General features: G+C 34.4%; 1 protein-coding gene across 1 annotated transcript; it reads right to left on the minus strand.

The window, feature by feature from the left end:
• Window positions 1-14,592: 14,592 nt before the first annotated feature.
• Window positions 14,593-15,765, minus strand: TENT5D (terminal nucleotidyltransferase 5D). The gene has a single exon (XM_057719078.1). It carries the CDS (start codon window positions 15,763-15,765, stop codon window positions 14,593-14,595), a length of 1,173 nt encoding a protein of 390 aa, XP_057575061.1.
• Between the last annotated feature and the right edge of the window lie 6,151 nt (window positions 15,766-21,916).

Below are 21,916 nucleotides of genomic sequence, written 5' to 3' on the forward strand. Positions count from 1 at the left end.
ATGTATTGTGGTGCTCCTATGTTGGGTTCATAGATATTTACAATTTTTGTATATTCTTTATGGATTGATCCCTGGATCATTATGTAGTGTCCTTCCTTTTCTCTTTTAATAGTCTTTATTTTAATATCTAATTTTTCTGATATGAGTAATGCTACTCCAGCTTTCTTTTGACTTCCATTTGCATGGAATATCTTTTTCCATCCCCTCACTTTCAGTCTATTTGTGTCCCTAGGTCTGAAGTGGGTCTCTTGTAAATAGTATACACACAGGTCTTGTTTTTGTATCCATTCAGCCAGTCTGTGTCTTGGTAAGGGCATTTAATTCGTTGACATTTAAGGTAATTGTTGATATGTATGTTCCTATTACCATTTTCTTAATTTTGGGGGGTTTGTTTTTGTCAGTCTTTTCCTTCTCTTGTATTACCTGCCTAGAGAAGTTACTTTATCAATTGTTGTAGAGCTGTTTTGGTGATGTTGAATTCTCTTAACTTTTGCTTATCTGTAAAGGCTTTGGTTTCTCTGTTGAATCTGAATGAGATTACTGCTGGGCAGGGTATTCTTGGCTGTAGGTTTTTCTCTTTCGAGACTTTAAGTATATCCTGCCTCTCCCTTTTGCCCTGCAGAGTTTCTGCAGAAAGATCAGCTGTTATCCTTATGTGTTTTCCCTTATATATTATTTGTTGCTTTTCTCTTGCTGCTTTCAGTATATTTTCTTTGTGTTATAATTTTTTGTTAGCTTGATTAATATGTGCCTTGGTGTATTTCTCCTTGGGTTTATTCTGTATGGGACTCTCTTTGCTTCTTGGACTTGATTGACTATTTCCTTTCCCATGTTGGGGAATTTTTTGACAATAATCCCTTCAAGTATTTTCTCAGACCCTTTCTTTCCTTCTTCATCTTCTGGGACACCTATGATTCAAATTTTGTTGTGTTTCATGTTTTCCCCAAGATCTCTTAGACTCTCTTCCATTCTTTTATTTTTTTGCTTTATTCTGTTCTGTGGCAGTTTTTTCTACCATTCTTCCTTCCAGCTCACTTACTTGTTCTTCTGCCTCAGTTATTGTGCTGTTGATTACATCTAGAATATTTTGAATTTCAGTTATTGTGTTGTTCATTACTGTTCGTTTGCTCTTTAGTTTTTCTAGATTCTTGTTAAATGTTTCTTGTATTTATTTGCTTTCAAGATTTTGCGTCATCTTTACTATCTTTACTCTGAATCATTTTTCAGGCAATTTGCCTATTTCTACTTCATATATTTGGTCTTGTGGGTTTTTGTCTTGTTCCTTTGCCTGCAAGTTGTTTCTCTGTTTTCTCACTTTGTCAATTTAAAGTATTAGAGGTCTCCTTTCCCTAGGCTGCCTATTCATAATTCCTTATGCTTCCATTCTGCCCCCTGTGGTGGGGCAACCCAGTGTCTTGAGCAGGCTTACTGTTGGAGGGATTGTGTCTGCATTCTGGAGGGCGGATCTGAGTCTTTTCCCTCTGATGAGCAAGGCTGTGTCAGGTGGTATGTTTTGGGGTATCTGTGAGCTTAGTATGACTTTAGGTAGTCTGTGTGCTGATGGGTGGGTTTGTGTTCCTGCCTCATTTATAGTTTGGTGTGCAGCATCCAGCAGTGGCAGTTTCAGGCAGTTGGGCATAGTGAGGTCTTAGACTCTGATAGAGGTCTCTGTGAGAGGTCTCTGTGTTTAATATTTCATGTGGCCAGGGATTCACTAGTGGTCTAGCATCCTCAACTCTGTGCTCCTACCCTCGAGCCTCAGGCCTGACTTCTGGTTGTGGAACCAGGACCCTGCAGGTCGCTCATCCCTGTAATAAAGTGAAATACAAAAGACTAACCAAGCCCCAGACTAATGGTAAAGAGTTAAATCAAACCTACAAATACCAAAACAAGGAAACACATACATGTACAAAAGAAACAAAACTAGAACCCAATAAAACATAAAACACTAGAACAACTGGACAAAAGAATGCCAGAACTAAATCAGACAATTAAAAGGAAAACCAGCAAAAACTCAAAACCAAAAGAACAAAACCAAAGCAGAATGCTGACTAAAGACTGATGCAAATAAACAAACCAACAAGAATGATAAAAGAGAGAGAAAGGGGAAAGAAGAGACATCAACAGAAGAGCAACATACAAATGAAAATATATATTTTTAAAAAAATTTAGAAAAGAAGAGAAAATTAAAAGAAAAAAAGAAAAAAAATGACAAACAAAACCCCAGAGAAATGGTGAAAACAAGGACCAAATATAACAAGAACCAAATAGAAACAAGGACCAAATATAACAAAGAGCAGGAGAACAAGATAGACTGAAGATCCCCAAAATGAAATAAAACAATTAGAATTAGAACTAAGATAAAGACAAAAACCTAAAAAAATGAAAAAAAGAAAACAGAAAAACCAAAGCAGAGTGTGAGCTGAAGAATACAGCAAGGAAACATAACAGACTGATAATAATGATAAGAAAAAATGAAATAAGAAGAGATACAATGCAAAACAACATTAAAGCAAAGTATAAATAGAAATACAGGAAGAAAAAGAAAAAAGAAAATAAAATGTATTAAAGAAGATAAAAAGATAGGGGAAAAGAACTCAGCACAACAGAAAAGCCAAGTAGAAATAGAAATATATGAAAATAATAAAAATAAAAGTAAAAAAAGATTTAAAAAATGTTGTAAAACGTGATGTTCCCATAAAACTAAAATAGTAATTTTAAAAAAGCTGAGACGAAGCGAGAGAGTAGCACAGACATATATATACTACCAACTGTAAAATAGATAGCCAGTGGGAAGTTGTTATATAACAAAGGGTGTTCAACTCGAGGATGGAAGATGCCTTAGAGGACTGGGAGGGGGAGGATGGGGGGGACTCGAGGGATGGTGGGGGGGGAGTTGAGGGAGGGAGGGAATATGGGGAGATGTGTATAAAAACAGATGATTGAACTTGGTGTACCCCCCAAAAAAATAATAAATAAATTTAAAAAAAAAGCCAGAACCAACAACAGAATGAGAAAACAATAGAATTAATAATAATATTTCTGTTTCCTTCAGTCCTCAGCTGTGAGTGTCCTTGTACATGCCTTGAGCCACATGCCAACTTCACCTCCCCAAGAGACCCTCCTCTGCCCCTGCATTGGACTCTAAACCTGCTGTGGGCCCTGTGGGGTCCATTTAGGCTCTGATCTGGCCCAATTCCTGCATGTTCTTGCTCCCAAAGTCCACCGCTGCCAGAGCTAGACATTTTTCATTTGTGGGTACATTCCTTGTCTACTCAGATATTCCAAAGACACAGGGTCTACCTAGCTGATCACCGGGATTTAATCTGCAGCTTGCACAATGGATGGAAAGATTTTCAATCCTCTTCCTTAGTACCCCTGTCCCTTTAGTTCAGCTTTGGTTTTGTCCCTGCCTCTGCATGTGGTCTAACTACAGAAGTCTGGTCCTGAGGGTGACTTGGAGCTCTTTGGTCTGCCTCAGTGAGGACTTCCTTTCTTGTTCATCTGTTGGCCCAGCATGTGGGGAGAGAGAAGCTATGACAGTGCCTCCTCCCACAGCATGTGTGTCAGCAGTGACACCCTGCTTGGATTGTGGGAGCCCTGGCGGTGGCACCAATTGCACAAGGAAGCCAGCAGGCACAGGTGTAAGAAGAATGGCCCTAGGGATGGCCCGCCATGGCCAGACATTTTTTGGCTCTTGGCAGCAGGCACACTAGGGCTAGCCCTTGAGGGAGATTTTCCTATTACTTGTGTACTGACACTCAACAACCTAGCCTAGAGGGTGCTTCCTTTATTGTTCATTGTGGGCACTGAGAGAATGGCTACAATAGTGGCTCCTCCCCCTGCATGTTACTCAGCTGTAATGCCCTGCTTCTATGGCAGCCCAGTCTTCCCCAGTAGGCATTCCCTGCTGTGGATTTCTTCCCTCCCATCCCCTCAGTTTGTCTCTCTGCAACCAACGATGGTTCTCACTCTGGGCCTGTTTTCTGATCCCCATGCTCCAGCTCCTAGACCCCTTGCACTCCTGTGAACACATGTCTCAATCAGGGGCACACAGCACTGCGGTTCAGACCACCTGTGTGTTTCTTTCTCTTTGTCATCTGCCACAGATTAGTTGCTTCACCCTCTTTGGACAGCCCCAAATGCCTCCCTTCTGTCCCAATCAAATTCTCTGTTGGGGAGGAGTTTTCCCCATCTGATAAGGGGGGTTTCCCTGAATTCAGGAATCTCTCCTCTGCTTCAGCTCCCCCACCCCTGGGTGCAGGCCCTGTCCCTTTTTTTCTCCTCCTCTTTCTCCTTTCTTTTTTTCCTCTGACCCAGTTATGCAGGAATCTTTATAGTCCTTTCCAGTGTCCAAGGTCTTCCACTAGTGTTCAGCCAGTTTTCTGTGAGAATTGTTGCATCTACTGATGTATTCCTGATGCATCTGTGGAGAGAGACGAACTCCATGTCCTTCTACTCTGCTGCCATTCACCTTTTATTAACCAAGGGCTGGAGTCACCCAGGCGGACAGAAACAGGCACACAGCAGTCTTCTCCCACACAAGCCTGGAATGGCAATAGTGTGTGGCTGCCTCTCATGCCCTTTCCGGCCCTTCACCCAGTCCCTGCAGACTCCTCCGGCTTTGGGGAGCATCTGCAACTCCCTCCCTCCATGTGTGAGCCCTGGGCCCATATTTGCATATTCTTGTATGTGTGGATGTGGGGGGAGGGAATCTGTAATAGAACTAAAAGAAATGTGGAGTCCATTTCACAGGTATATGTATACTCTATAGGAGACCCAATTTGTTGTTTGATCATATTATTCAAATTATATTTTAATGTAATTCTTTCCAAGGCAACTAATTGTGACTTTAGATGGTGATTCTGTAATAACACAGGATGAGAGAGGAATATGGAAGCAGCTGGGAAGGACAACATGCAATGTGAGCAGTGATGGAAAATATACTACTCATCATCTTTTTACATCTTTACAATTTTACTTTTAAATATGTGAAAATATCATTAAAGTTTTAAGAAAAAAAATGAACAAAGTATACCTTTGAAGAAATCATGCAAATAGATAATATTAGATATTCCTACTGAGGACCAGACCTGATTTATGTGGGTATGAGAGCAGATAGAACAATAATGTGTCTCCACTTTTTTATTATTATTATTGGAAATAATGTTGGGAGAGGACAAGTACAGCAATCACCAAGTCCAATGAGAACTTTTGTAATATGCACGTACTTTAATGGTATCATTGTCAGGGGTCTCAAAGTAAATGAATCTCACTTCCACTGATCTCATTTCCATGCTTAATAATGAAATAGTGTTACAGTGCTTGATTAAATGTACTATATTAATATAATGGTGGCTTTTATCACCCATGATTTAACTGACACATTTACAAGCAAAACATTGGGGGACAAAAATAGGAATATTTTTGGCTTGCATTTTTTTAAACCACTGTTTGTTAACAAATTTAAAGCTAGCTATTTTTATGTGTGGATAGTATCTATGCTTTCTGGTAAAGTTTGAAGTACCAGACAAGGCACAACTTATTTTCACATATTAAAGGATTAAAAAGTTGTCTTGATTGTGTCAGTGGGTCATTTTGTTCTTTTCTTGTAATCATCTATTTTAGTTTAAGGTTTAGTCATCTGATAACTTACATAATGTAGAGAAAATATGTGATTTTTAGCATAAGGGTATTTACTGATATATGCTCCACATTTCATATAAGATACTTAATCCTCTAGAGATGCTAGGCTACTGCTAAACCTGTAGAAACTTCAAGCGAATCATATCAAGTGGAATTTCATCTCTCCAGTCACTTTTACAATAGTTCTTTATTCTTCTAACACATGTTGTATTTGTCACTCTGTAGAGTGATCACTAAGATCATTGTTTGGATATGTGGTCAGCATACAGACATGAATTGAGACACTCTCTGGCTTGGCTAACTGTATGATGCTGATGTGTATGTGTGTGTTGGGAGGAGGACTCAATACAATGTCATATAATTTGACTAGTTTCCTTGAGTAATATTGCCATTTTATTCACTTTACCACCAATTATGTTCTTATCCAATGTATTGTAGGTAACATCTATTTGAGAGGGATGAGAAGATAAGTACATTTTACCAACGTAAACTCAAATGAAGTTTTGGACATGAATGAATATACACTTTTTGTATAATTAAGCTATGCAAATGGGATTATCTGTTGGTTAATCTATTATAAATCTTAAAGTCAATTATATAAAGCCATAATATACTGAAGGTCAATCCCCTCCCATTATTAACGGGAATTCTATACAAATTCCAGGGTAAAGTTCATTTCTAAGTACTTTTTTGAACACACTGCAAACAATTAGTTTGGTGGTATATGAAATAATAGGCATTTACCCATTTTGCAGTTGGTACATCGCTGCATGTTTCATGATTTTATTTTAAAAACTCATCTAATCTAATAATAATCTCTACAGTGCTTTTTCCACAAAGTGTATAAAAGCACAAGACAAAGCAAATGAAACAGCTATAAGATCTACTAAGTAAATAATAAGATACAATTATTGTGGTATAATTAATTTAAAAATAGTTTCCACCAAAAAAACTCTGCACTGTTCATATAACATTAATTTTTTGTTAACAGTAAAATACATTTTCCAAAATAGTATATACACGTCTCAGAACTATATAATGAGCAATAACATGGTTTAAAAAAAACTAATCTGAGTTAATATTAATCTGAGTTAACATATAGTCAACATGAAAGATGTACATTTCACTCACTTCTGGACATTTCAGTCATCTCTTAGACACTCCATTAATACCCTTGAAATTTTCATTTACAGAACCACAGTAAATTCTTAAGAACACTTCAAAATTTTTGCAGTAAAAGATTAAAATTGGTGATGTGAACTGTAATGCTAAAAAGACACCTAAATCATTTGTATTTATAAAGCTATACTTATATTCACTGCTTTCCTAAAATGCTGAATTATTTAATGTTAAAATATAGGTCTGTCTGGAAGTAGTGTAGGAAATCATATCAGTAATTTTCCTGGGTGCTGGGTAATTACATTTAGATGTTTCTATTTCATTTCCCACTTAGTGATTACAATTCCTTTGACTGATATTTTCTTTAATGCTAAGCAATTGGATTTGAATTAATTGAAACCTGAAACACATCAAGGTAAATGTTTATAGATTCAATTTGTTTGCTAAGCTTTCAAAGCTTTCCTTTAATTTTAAATTTATTCTTTATTGGATGAATTGTTTTTCATCTAGTGAAATGATATTGTAGGATTTTTTCATATCCAATAGTTATTTTTGGTCTTGTCTATATGGGATAAATGTAACTACTGAATGACTTGGATCATAAATAATTTAGGTTCACTTTTCCTTGTTCATTACTTAATGATATGTTTTTGGTCTGAATTATCTGGGTAATTACTTAAATTCTTTGTTTTGTAGGTTGAGACACTCTGATATACAGAAAAAATGTTAAAGAAAAAGCTTTCTATTTGCTCATGCTTTTCAAACTAGAAGAAAGTTACTAATACCAATTTCACTCAGTCTAAACAGGGACTACGTGAGATGAAACAATTAGCCACAAACTGTCAAAGGGAACTTTACTTCTCAATTAAATCTAGTAGCAGTATATGGATTAAAGCAGATTTATGTATTAAAGTAGATATATATGGTATTTGTTTTAAAATGGCAGAATATATTTATTTAAAGAGAAAGTAAGAGTTTGCTATAGTTTAGCATATCATTTGTAAACTGGGAACTTAAAGACAAATTGGAAAAGATAGTCATAGGACAATATTACCAAATCATAATGGATTGGTATCTGGCAAATTAAGATAATCCAACAGGTTATTTCCAATATTTATTGGAAAATGCTTAAGATTTTTGAGTGAAATACATAAAATATACTGAAATTTTTCAATAAATGTGATACTTCATTGTAATTAATGAAGGTGAGTCATCTATTAATGGTTTTATATTTTAACAAAACATTAATTCTATAGGAATTCAAAAATTTTGTAAATTTGTATACTTTTGAATATAATTTTATGCATTAAATCTAAATTGATACATGTGGGGTTTTGATTTTATTTTATTTTATTTTTTTGGGTTTTGATTTTAAAACAGTTTAATTGGTTTGACTTAAAATTTTTATATGTACTAATTAAAATGCAACTTATCTAACTTTAAAAAATTCCCAAGAATTATACAAGAGCATATAACGATGTTTGAAATAATTCTATTTCTTACTAAAAAAGTTAGTTTCAAATTTATTCCAGTCTGAACTCTGAATGATACAGTACACCACATAAGTGATTTCTTCACATTTAGTTGCTTAGAATTCCAAGGTCCTTAAAGAACTAAAAAGTGAATGTTTATAATCATGACCTTTGATTCAGTGTGGTGAGTATATCCTAGTTAAGAGACATCTTGAAAAACTAGAGATCCTAAAATTGGATTCTCCACAAAGCACATATGAAAACTTTATTCTCTAGAATGGGACCATCTACCATCACAATTCTACCTAAGTTAATACTTCTGACATTTCCAGGCTCTCCTCTCACTAAGAACTACATTTGGAACTGTGCCATTTTATCTTTTCATAATAGAAACAGTATAAATTGGCCCTAAACTTCATTTTTTTGCATCTTATCACTGCGAGCACAGAAAGATATCATTTTAGTAAACGAGGAGAAACGTAGATGAAAAACTGCAGGAATTAAAAACTTGTTTGTCAGGAAATGTGCCACCTTTTTGTAAATGTTAGGAAAATAATTTGTATATCTCTTACTCAGAGGTACTCTCCTTGAGTGAGTAAACAGTTACTGAGTTTCATATAAGTCTATTACAGCATATTAAATATATTTCTCTACATCTCTAAAGCAGATAACCTCCCTGTCATGGTTTCTATTTCAGTACATATATTACTTACCTAGAAGATGATGCCTTTTATTTTTAAAATGCATTTAGGTGCTTTTAAAAGAAGCAGTTTTCCACCTTAAAACTATTAATTTACATTTTTTTTACCTGCTGACACTATATGAGAGCATTTTACCTGATAATAAATCTGGAGGAGTTGCAATGAGACAATAGTTATTTGGCATTCACTGCCTGAGCAAGTATTGTCTTTTTGAAGGCATTTAATCCTGTGTCCCAAAGGTACCCTAGAAAACTCACAAAACAATAAAGAAAATAATTTTTGTAGAAATCATTTTGTTCAAGGAGGTCACATGTAAGACTTAAAGAACATTATTTTCAAACCTTTTTATTTAAATATCCAGTAATATATGTTTGGGTTGACTATTCAATTTTACTGGGGGAAGGTAAACATTTGTAAAAAATTCTTAAGCAGAAATTTTAAATGTAAATAGCTATCTAATGCCGGTTTTTACTTTAAAGAAACATTTGAAGTGACTATTACAAATGTATGGAATTTCCTTTTTAACTCTGGTTTTACAAGCTGAAGATACTACAATATCTTTATTATTTTTTCATTTGGGATTGAAGCCACATTCTATATAGAAAAGTGTTTTTTTTAATGTTGTCCTATGATAAAATGAAATTGCTGAATAAAATAGTAGTGTGAACCCTCATACCACTCTCTATTGTCATTTTCATGGTGACTAGTCTCCCCCACTGATATCTCCAGGGCTGCACCAATGCTAAAACAAGATTCAGTCTCATGCTTCTAGGTTCTCTAGTTGAGCCAAGGAACCAAATTTGACTTGGTCATACTTTATTTATAAGGAAAATGGACTACTTATTAAAATTTTAAAGAATGGTTCAAATTCTATCACCAGTCTAGAATGTATAAAATGTAAATTTTCATAAATTATCATGAAACTACTTGGATTTAACAGGGTTAGTAAATCCATCACTTTTAATTTGGAGTCATAAGAGATAATTTTGCCAAGAGGGTCCTCTCAAGACATTTGTCTTTTGGAAAAGCCACTTACGCATGTATAGTGGTTAACATCTTGGCCAAAAAGTACTGAGAGGTATATCAATATGGTATTCTTTTTCTAGAATAAGGAGTTGCGTTTTTTTTGAAGGGTCATAAAAAGCACATGTATTGGGTTGCACAAAAAGTTCATTCAGCTTTTTCCATAAGATGTTACAAAAACCTGAACAAACTTTTTGGTCAACCCAATACAACAAAGTCATTTATAAATTTTCTGTTGCTCTTTTAAGGGCTAAATCTAAACAAAAAGGAGTTTCTATTGCAGTTTCAAACACTAATACAATCCATGTAGACATAAAATTGTGTGAAAAATAACCTTACAGTTCCCCATATTGAAGTACAAAACAAAAAGTACAATGAGTTGAGCCTAAAGATCACCTGTTACATGTTAAATTGGTTTCCAGATAGCATATACTCAAAATAGTATATTTTTTCTCAAACTCAAAAAATTCAAGGAAAACTGTTTCCTTAAGAAAATACTTAGCTGGACTTCCTAGGTGGCGCAGTGGTAAAGAGTCCACCTGCCAATGCAGGGGACACGGGTTCGAGCCCTGCCCTTGGAAGATTCCACATGCCACGGAGCAACTAAGCCCGTGCGCCACAACTATTGAGCCTGTGCTCTAGAGCCCGTGAGCCACAAATACTGAGCCCATGTGCCACAACTATTGAAGCTTACGCGCCTAGGGCCCATGCTCCACAACCAGAGAAGCCACTGCAATGAGGAGCCTGGGCACCGCTATGAAGAGTAGCCCCAGTAGCTCGCAGCAACTAGAGAGAGCCCGTGTGCAGCAACGAAGACCCAATGCAGCCAATAAATAAGTTAAATAAATAAATTTAAAAAAAAAGAAAATACTTAGCTGATTTCCTAACAAATTTGCTGCCTCCAGTTACACATGCTGAAAATATGTTCATAAATGAAGCAGTGGATTAGCAATACAATTTCCAACATTTATTACATAAATTTTATCATTATAACATATAAAAAATAACCACTAAAATAGCAGAACTGAAAACAAAACATTAATATATTTCTTTTATAATGGTAAAGCAAGTGAATCCCAAAGCAGGTTAAAATGTTGGGTTTTATGTCTTGCCAAAATGGACTTCATAAAAATGTTTACCAAATTGTAGTCCCACATATCTCCCAATCCTGTTTTAATGCTAATTTACAGAGTTAATTATTTTTTAAAAAATCCTCTATAAATGAATGTTGTAGTCATATATTGGTGTAATTTTGAAAAGCATTACAAACTTTAAACTTCAAAAATTTTCTCAATTATACACTTTAACTTACATTTTTAAAGTTGGGTGAATATTTTCAGATAATAGATCTATTGAGTGAAAGGAGTTTTAATCAGATCTCAGGCATTCTGCATATTGATATCTTTATCAATGCTTAAAACTAATATGTGGCTAAAGACAATTTTAAAATCACTTTAACTCAGAGGCATTTTGATAGAGCCTTTCTGAAATAATATAAGAAATGGAATTTGGGCCCAGGAGCTTTTCCAATTTTTTAAAGAAATTCATGAATTTTCTAACTCTGATATTTTGTCTTTTATTTAGCTGGGCTTTCATTTAAAACAATACTTAATCCTTCTCTTCAGTTTTCTTTGATTAAACTGGACATTGGTCATTATTAGAATATCTCTGAATTTAAAAGTTGCAAATACTCTACTAGTAAAATTTTGATGATAATGTGTGAATATTCGTGAAATGCAAGAATATTTTAGTTTTTAAAAATATGTACCAATAACTGACACCAAATATGTCCTACTGACATGATTGCTAGCAGTATATCAAAAGGTTTCCTTTTTCAGTTTTAGTTAGCTTTCTGGAGGGAAAAAGAAAAGAACTCCTGAGCCAAGACTCAGTCTTGAATTTGTATAAAATAAAATAGGAAAAGACAGTACCATTTCACGCTTGTAATGGGATGACATGCTATAGAGCTATATTTTTAACTAACTTCTATTAACTCCTTTAGGCCAAGGGGCTAGCATTCATTTCCTTATAAAAATCTTTTCAATTTATTATCCTAATGAACAGAATGATAACATAATGCTCCTCAAAGAAACTAGCCTATTTTTGGACAGATATTCATACACTATTGAAGATAAATATTTTTCTGTTTAGTTGGAAGCAAAGAGGACAGCCTAGCTTGATGATGGTATCTACAAAAAAAAAAAGAAAAAGAAAAAAAAAAGCCATGAGCGATAAAGCTATAGCTCTCTCTTTGGTAATACCATTCCCTTCAACAGGTTTGGGTTCCCTCTCTTCAGAAAAATCTGAGCTTTTTAAATGCCAATTCTAAGCTTTTTTGCTATAATGGAAAAACATGCTTGACATGTTAGGAGGAAGCATGTAGCTTTCAGGCCATTCTTCCAGCAGTATTTAAAGCTTTAGGAAAATACCATAGGGAATTTGCTTTTCAGGGAAGGAGTTCAAATTCTCAAAAGGACCAAAGGAAATTAAGGGAGCAAATGGGTAATAAGATGTTTCCAAATAGCTTCAAAATTCTACTATTCAGCATAAAATGTTACTCTGGAAAATACTGAACCTTTACCCATGACTCATAACTATCATAGCTTTTTTTATTAAATACTTTTTCTATATCTTTTGTAATTTTTTTTTGGTATTGTTAATATAGCATATAATCCTTCAGTTTTATGTAGAAGCACTCTCATTAACTGAAAACTAAAGAGTGTACTTAGGGCAGAAAGATTAATCATTTTCAACCGATACATTACGCAGATAGATTACTGAATTTTCTCTTTAATACAGCATTTATAAATTCTTTATTTGTCCCAAGCAAGCAAATGAATCCATATAATGTTTTAAAGTTTCATGGTTGTGATATATATATAGTATTTGTATATTTTAATATAACTCTTTAAAAATATACAGATGGCCAGTGGTACTGTGGTATAAAACATCTCATAAATATTGGTTATTTGAAAATGCCATCTTTGGTGTACTTGTGTCCAACACTGTAATACAGAGAAGATGGATTAAGCACAGTTTATAAACGACAAATTCTCAGAATATGCCTGTTGGATCATGTTGTGATGGCAAACCTTGTGATGGTCAATGAAAACTGAGATGGAAATATAAAAATTCAGAAGCAAGTAAAAATAATGACGTTATCTGATGGTCCCATCTATATTCATTCAGGACAGCTCCTCCCCTTCTGTCATGGATTTAAATCCCATTGGATTGGTCACAGATTATTTTAATCCCACTGGAAGATTTGCTAGCAGCATATAGTGAGTAGATATAGTGAGTAGATATTCAGATACCTGATGAACATATACAATTGTTGAATAAATTATAGCACTATGCAAAATCTCACAAGAGGAGGCACTTGAATGTCATATTAGAAACTGATCTTTGGTAAAGGCAAGATGGAAAAAAGCTTCATTTAGTAATAATGAAAATATTTTCACTTACTAACACTGAACGTCACCACATATTAAGATGTTGGTCAAATCAGTCATAAAAATGGTAAATGCCATGGCTAAAAATCTCTGCTTGCTTTTTGCTATTTGACATGTAGACTCTTTTTAACAGATGATTATAGAAAACTTTCACATTCAGATTTGGTCATTTTCATTATTTTCAATTTGTTTGGGGGAAAAATGAAATAACCTGTATAAATGGTCACAGTACTGGTTGTCCAGCTCAATGGTATTATTCTTCAGATACACAAATCAACTTATTTGAGGAAGCTGAGACGAAGCGAGAGAGTAGCACAGACATATATATACTACCAACTGTAAAATAATCAGTGGGAAGTTGTTGTATAACAAAGGGAGTCCAACTCGAGGATGGAAGATGCCTTAGAGGACTGGGGCGGGGAGGGTGGCGGGGACTCGAGGGGGGGGAGTCAAGGAAGGGAGGGAATACGGGGATATGTGTATAAAAACAGATGATTGAACCTGATGTACTCCCCCCCCCAAAAAAAAAAAAACTTATTTGATAGTTTATAAATTACTAATGTCCAGTGTTTTCCAGAATCATTTTTTCGGTGTTCCTTCAAACTATAGTAGGATTTGGTATCTAAACCAATTCAATTGGGAGACAAAATATATGCTTGCAAAGTCCAGGGTTTTAATGTCTTCTGAATCTGTTGTCTTTAAAATTAGGCATTTTTGTTCGGTAATTGAAAATTCATTGATGGTACTATTCACGAGAAAAAAATGAAGTGACGGTAACAAAAGAATTGATTGAATAGAAAAATGTTGGCAGTGATCTTTACTTTACCTCTGGATTTTGAAACATGAGTCTGTTCTTTTATATTTTAATCAAAGATGCAGTCATCTCTAATGTATTGTCATAGCAAATCTGAAAGTCATAAGCAGTCAGTCAGATCTGAAAATCATTTTAAGTGGTCCACAACATTTGAAAGTTATTATAGCTAATCAATAACATTTAAAAATCATTTAAATAGATCAGTTCACAGATTACATTGTATTTACTATGACGGTTTAAGCTATAATTGATGAAAAATAGTTGGTAACTGCATAAAAATAAAAATAGATCTTAAATTTTATGGAATTTGGAAACTTGCTTTTAAGAGGTGTTTAATTAAAGCAAAGTTTCTATGGTGTGTTTTTCTAAACCATATCATTTGGCACATGAAAGTGTAGTGGGTGGTATGATTGAAAGAATATAGGTGGTGGTCCAGATGTTACATAATAGGTAGGGTACCCTCCCTCAGCAGCAAAGTATGGAGCAGGCTGATAAAAGCAAGTTACATTGTCTGTATTAGGTAGGATATTCTGTTCTCCAAGTACTTTTAAAGCCATAACGGTGATCATATTGAGGGTCTGTCTTCTTTCATGATGCATGAGGCAAACAGTGCTTTCATTCACAATTCCACGCAAGGTCATGAGGTAGTCATACTTGCTCTTTTCTTCACCTATGAAATGGTTGTGGAGGTATGATTCAATCTTCTTTTGCTGTTCTGCTACATCAGGAAAATCAATGAAGAATCTAGAACACATATAACGTTCCAGGGTCTTGATTTCTGCTTCACAAGCTGGCTTAAAGTCACGAACCAGTAAGTTGCTGTATTTCAGAAGGCCACCACCTCTAATTTCTTCAGGTTTTCTGGTAGATATAAGCTTGTACTGCAAATGTGTCATTGCTTCTTGGAAGTCTCCATACATGCTTTCAGCTACCACAACAGGATAGCATTCTTTGGTTAGTTTACCATTTTTGTCACTGTAGAAGTCTAACACGGGATCCAAGATAATTTGAAAGGAATCTACACTAAATTCAAATTGTCGTCTGAGTGAATTCACAAATTTTAGCTCTACATTCTTCCCAGTGTTATTTAAAAGAGAGATAAGACTCCAACGATCATGCTTATTGCAAATTTTGACCATCTTCTGCACATAAGCCTCTTTCATAATCTTTAGGGTGATCTTTTCCTTTTTCACACCTTTTGGTAAAAAGTCGAGTAGACAACCTAGAACTATATTTTTAACAACATGAAATTCTTGATCACTTGGTAGTTCAACACGAAAAATAATATCCAGATCCTTATAGCTGATTCCATTGTGACTTGCAAGTATGTAACTTGCTGTGGAACCATTCAATCGGGTATCTTTAACAATAATTTCTTGCTCTATCAGTTGATCTTTCACAACATGAATGATATCTTTTGGTTTTACCTCCAATGTGGGGAAATTCCCCCTTCCATGAATTGGAATTACTTCGTCTAACACTTGATCCAGTGTTATAACTTGATCCCAAGTGAGATTGCTGAATCTGATTTCAGACATTATGAAGTCAGTAGGTCAGCTAGAAAGTAAGCAAAATATTGAGAAGAAATTTAGCATCTTGAAATCAGTGTTACAGCTAAAGCACATGAAAAGTAAAAAACAGATTTACCTGCAACATAAATCAAACTAATACTAGGCAGTTAATTTTCAATGCATCTGTGTTCAAATCTATAAGTGAAATAAAAGCCACTATGTTTATGTCAAAATTGTTATACCTCAATATAATAAAAACCAAATATGACAAACCAACAGTCAACATCATTCTAAATGGAGAAAAACGGAAAGCAATCCCTCTAAGAACAGGAAGAACACAAGTGTGCCCACTCTCACCACTATTATTCAACATAGATTTGGAAGTTTTAGCCACAGCAATCAGAGAAGAAAGTGATATAAAAGGAATCCAAATTGGAAAAGAAGCAAAATTCTCACTCTTTACAAATGACATGATATTATACATAAAAAACCCAAAAGATGCTACCAGAAAAATGCTAGCATTAATCTATGAGTTTTGTAAAGTAGCAGCATACAAAATTAATGCACAGAAATCTCTTGCATTCCTATACACGAACAACAAAAGATCAGAAAGAGAAATGAAGGAAACACTCCCATTTACCATTGCAAGAAAAAGAATAAAATACCTAGGAATAATCCTGCCTAAAGGGGCGAAAGACCTGTATGCAGAATACTATAAGACAGTGGTGAAAGAAATCAAAGACGATACAAACAGATGAAGGTATACCCATGTTCTTGGAATGGAAGAATCAACATTGTGGAAATGACTATACTACCCAAAGCAATTTACAGATTCAACGCAATCCCTATCAAATTACCAATGTCATTTTTCACAAAATTAGAACAAGAAATTTTACGATTTGTATGGAAATGCAAAAGACCCTGAATAGCCAAAGCAATCTTGAGAAGGAAAGATGGAGCTGGAGGAATCAGGCTCCCTTACTTCAAACTATGCTACAAGGCTACAGTGATCAAGACAGCGTGGTACTGGCACAAAAACGGAAATATAGATCAATGGAACAGTATATGGAGCCCAGAGATAAACCCATGCACATATGGGCACCTTATCTTTGACAAAGGAGGCAAGGATATACAATAGAAAAAAGACAGCCTCTTCAAGAAGTGGCGCTGGGAAAATTGGACAGCTACATGGAAAAGAATGAAATTAGAAAACTTCCTAACACCATACACAAAAATAAACTCAAAATGGATTAAAGACCTAAATGTAAGGCCAGACAGTGTAAAACTCTTAGAGGAAAACATAGGCAGAACACTCTATGACATAAATCATAACAAGAACCTTTTTGATCCACCTCCTAGAATAATGGGAATAAAATCAAAAATAAAGAAATGGGACCTAATGTAACTATGTTTTTTTTTTTTTTTTTTTTTTTTTTTTGCACAGCAAAAGAAACCATAAACAAGACAAGAAGACAAGCCTCAGAATGGGAGAAAATATTTGCCAATGAAGCAACTGACAACAGATTAATCTCCAAAATATACCAGCAGCTCATGCAGCTTTATACCAAAAAAGCAAATAAACCAATCGAAAAATGGGTGGAAGATCTAAATAGACATTTCTCCAAGGAAGACGTGCAGTTGGCTAACAAACACATGCAAAGATGCTCTCAACATCACTAATCATTAGAAAAATGCAAGTCAAAGCCACAATGAACTATCATCTCACTCCAGTCACATTGGCCATCATCCAAAAATCTGGAAAGAATAAATGCTGGGGAGGGGGCGGAGAAAATGGAACCCTCCTGCCCTTTTGGTGGGAATGTAAATTGGTACAGCCACTATGGAAAACAGTATGGAGGTTCCTTAGAAAGCTAAAGATGGAACTACTATATGACCTAGCAATCCCACTACTGGGCATATACTCAGAGAAAACCATAATCCAAAAAGAAACATGTACCACAATGTTCATTGCAGCACTGTTTACAATAGCCAGGACATGGAAGCAACCTAAATGTCCATCAACAGATGAATGGATAAAGAAGATGTGGCACATGTATACAATGGAATATTATTCAGCCATAAAAAGGAATGAAATCGAGTTATTTGTAGTGAGGTGGATGGACTTAGAGTCTATCATACAGAGTTAAGTAAGCCAAAAAGAGAAAAACAAATATCGTATGCTAATTCATATATATGGAATCTAAAAAAATGGTACTGTTGAACCCAGGGACAGAGCAAGAATATAGATGCAGATGCAGATGCAGAGAATGGATTTGAGGACACGGGGTTGGAGGGGTGCAAAGCAGAAGCTGGGACGAAGTGAGAGGGTAGCATTGACATATATACACTACCCAATGTAAACTAGATAGCTAGTGGGCAATTGCTGCATAACATAGGGAGATCAACTCGATGATGGGTGATGCCTTAGAGGGCTGGGATAGAGAGAGTGGGAAGGAGTTGCGGGAGAGAGGGGATATGGGGATATATGTATAAATAAGCTGATTCACTCTGGTGTACGGCAAAAACTGGCACAACAGTGTAAAGCAATTATATTCCAATAATGAGTTTAATAAATAAATAAATAAAAAAGTAAATAAATATATAAATGCTGAAACCAGCATGATGTAGTAGACAAAGAGTATGGTAGTCTCAGAATTCTAACATACTATTGGGCTTAAATACGTATTTATAATTTATAAACTACATTATGACGAGTAAGTTACTTATACTTTGTAACATAGTTTTCTTATCTGTAAAACTGAAGTAATAAGGATAATACACTTCATATGCCTATTTGATGATTAAATGAGAAAATACAGAGAAAGCATTCAATAAAACATCCATTCTCTTAACCTTTCCTAAAAATTAAATGGAATATATGTATACATCTTTTAGAAAGATGCATAATTGGTATGTCAATATAAAATATTTAGCTCTGTGTCGTCTATGAGACAAAGGATAATAGAGAAAGTCCTTATTAAAAAAATGAAATAATAAACTCTAGCCAAAAATAGTGTGTTTTACTTTTTTTGGAAAGTATTATTACTTTAAGTGCATTGTAATATAAAGGCAAAATCCTAAAGTTAGTTTATATAGTAAATGATATAATATCTATAGTAAAGCCAAAGTGCTAGAAAAATAAAACAGTTGTAGTATTTTCTCAATAATAGCACCTTTTTCCATTATTAAGGTTGTGGAATAAATTCCATAAAGAACTCTCTGTGTCTGTTTCTCTCTCTCTCTCAGCTACCACTAGAGCAACCTATTTAGTTTTATAAATAATAAAAGTCACAATACTTTCAACTTTTCTTAAAATATTATGAAAAACTATCAAACAGCACAAATGAGACATGAACTAATCAGTTAACTAAATGTTAACATTTGCTGTGTTGCTATGACACAACATATTGCTATGAGAAAACAAAGTATAGTGATAAGGACAGCAATTATTCTACTACTGCTGCTGCTCTTGACAATAAAATATTAATTTTTTTATTGAACATTTGCTATGTTTCTTGTGGTCTGCTAAATACTGTAAAGTATATTATCTTACTTAATCTTTACAACAACTATATGAAGAAAATAAAACTATCTTCACTTTATAGATGAGGAAATTACCTTTCGAAAAGTCGCAGGTGGCAGAGTCATGATATAAAAAACAGGCCTAACTCTAGAAACTCTGGAGTGATATCTACATACCAGAAAGAAATTTTGAGGACTTTTTGTTTGATAGAGTAAATGAGGCCAGGCCTAAGGAAGGCACCAAAGTCTTCCTGATAAAGAAAAGTAGCATCAGGAAGTGAGGACCTTGACATGAACTTCACACACAAGATTTTCCATCTTGACAAAAAAGCAAAGAAAGAAAGAGAAAGAGAGAAAGAAAGAAGCAAATAAACTCTGGCTATCATGCTCCATTTTGTGTTAAGGATATTAAGACAACAAGAAACTTTGGGTTTATATTCAAGGCCAAGTTAATGCCGGAAGTTTGGAATACACAGCATTATGAAGTCAATAATTATGTACTAAAATGTCATGGTATTTTAGGATATTCAATTAACAAAATACCTACCTTAACCCTGGCAAGAACAGAAAAGCAATGTTATATCTAGATAAATAAATATGATCCAGCAATCCCACTGCTGGGCATATATCCAGAGAAAACCATAATATGAAAAGATACACGCGCCCCAATGTTCACTGCAGCACTATTTATTTTAGCCAAGACATAGAAGCAACACGAATGTCCACTGAGAGAGGAATAAAGATGTGGTACATATATACAATGGAATATTACTCAGCCATTAAAAAGAATGAAATAATGCCATTTGCAGCAACATGGAGGGACCTAGAGATTATCATAGTAAGTAAAGTAAGTCATACAGAGAAAGAAAAATACCATATGATATTGCTTATAGGTGGAATCTAAAACATAACACAAATGAACTTATTTACAAAACAAAGATAGAGTCACAGATGTAGAAAACAAGTGTATGGGTACAAAGGGAGAAAGGGTGGAGGGAAAAATTGGGAGATTGTGATTGATATGTTCACATTATTACATATAAAATAGGTAACTAATGGGGACTTACTTTAAGCACAGGGAACTCTACTCTGTAATGACCTATATGGGAAAAGAATTAAAAAAAAAAAAGAGTGGATATATGTATACATCATACTTTGCTGTACAGCAGAAATTAACACAACACTGTAAATCAACTATACTCCAATAAACATTTTTTAAAAGATGTGGTACATACATACAATGGAATATTACTCAGCCATAAAAAATGAAATAATGACATTTGCAGCAACATGGATGGACTTAAGTGAAGCAAGTCGGAAAAAGACAAATAGCATACAATATCACTTATATGTGGAATCTAAAAAATGATACAAATGAACTTATTTACCAAATGGAAACAGACTCACAGACTTTGAAAACAAACTTATGGTTACCAAAGGGGAAACATGGCATCTGGGAGGGATAAATCAGGAGTTTGGGATTTACATACACACAATACTATATATTATAAGATAGATAACCAACAAGGACTTACTGTATAGCACAGGGAACTCTACTTAATATTCTTTAATAACCTATATGGGAAAATAATCTGAAAAAGAATGAATACATATGTATATGTATAACTGAATCACTATGCTGTACAACTGAAAGTAACACAACATTGTAAATCAACTATACTCCAATAAAATTTTTTAAAAAGTTAAACAAGAATCTTAAAAACCCATGTTTTCCTTCATAAATTCCTGATCATAATTACATGGCTTTTATTAAATAACAGCTTAAGCAAAATGAAAATCTTACTGCATGACTAGACTGGTTCACATAGCAATATGTATTTATACATATGTTATCCATTTTGAGACAGGTTTGGAATTTTCATTCAGGCTTATCTTTTTATAGTTACCTTACCTAGAAAAGCTGTCATTTTTTTCTGACAATGAAGATAATATATGAGGGCACTGACACTGATCACTTGCATATTAAGGATTGTCTAAGGCATTTGGCTCATTCATGTTTCATTTCATAATCCCATAACAAATTCTGTGGGAATTTCTTGATTGAATGAAAGAGAAAAGGAGCTCTTGGACAAAAAAGAGCTGTATTATTATTTCTGGTCTTTTAAGGTAGAGGTTCTAAGAAGTACAGGCTCTAAGAAGTACAGGCTCAGTTGACAAAGAGCTAGATATATCTAGAAAGAGAGCTAAAGTGAGGAAATTAAGAAGGCCAAGGGCAAAACTCTTGGAATGCTGGAAGTCTGCTACTAGGAAGGGAGTAGAAGAGAACTAAAATGTTTACTTTAAAAATATGACAGAGCTTTGTTATTGCTTTAGACACATGCTCAAAGGTTGTATTTATATTATATGACACTGAAATATTGAAAATATCTTTACACAACTCAGCTTATTTACATGGTCATATCACATTATAAATTTAAATCTTTTTGGATAATTTGTATTTAATTCCACAACAAAGACATACTGAATAAGTGATCATCATTTTTTTTTAATTTGAGAAAGCAAAATATAAAATAAAGAAATAACTCCACGTACGTACTAAAGATTCAGAGAAACTATACATAATCAATTGGCCAGAAAGAGATTATTAAAAAATATACAGGGACTTCCTTGATGGTGCAGTGGTTAAGAACCTGCC

This window comes from Hippopotamus amphibius, chromosome X (genome assembly GCF_030028045.1).
Source record: "Hippopotamus amphibius kiboko isolate mHipAmp2 chromosome X, mHipAmp2.hap2, whole genome shotgun sequence".
Taxonomy (NCBI): domain Eukaryota; kingdom Metazoa; phylum Chordata; class Mammalia; order Artiodactyla; family Hippopotamidae; genus Hippopotamus; species Hippopotamus amphibius.

Coding starts and splice junctions, on each gene's coding strand:
- TENT5D (XM_057719078.1), bottom strand. CDS start 15,765: ATGTCTGAAATCAGATTCAGCAATCTCACTTGGGATCAAGTTATAACA.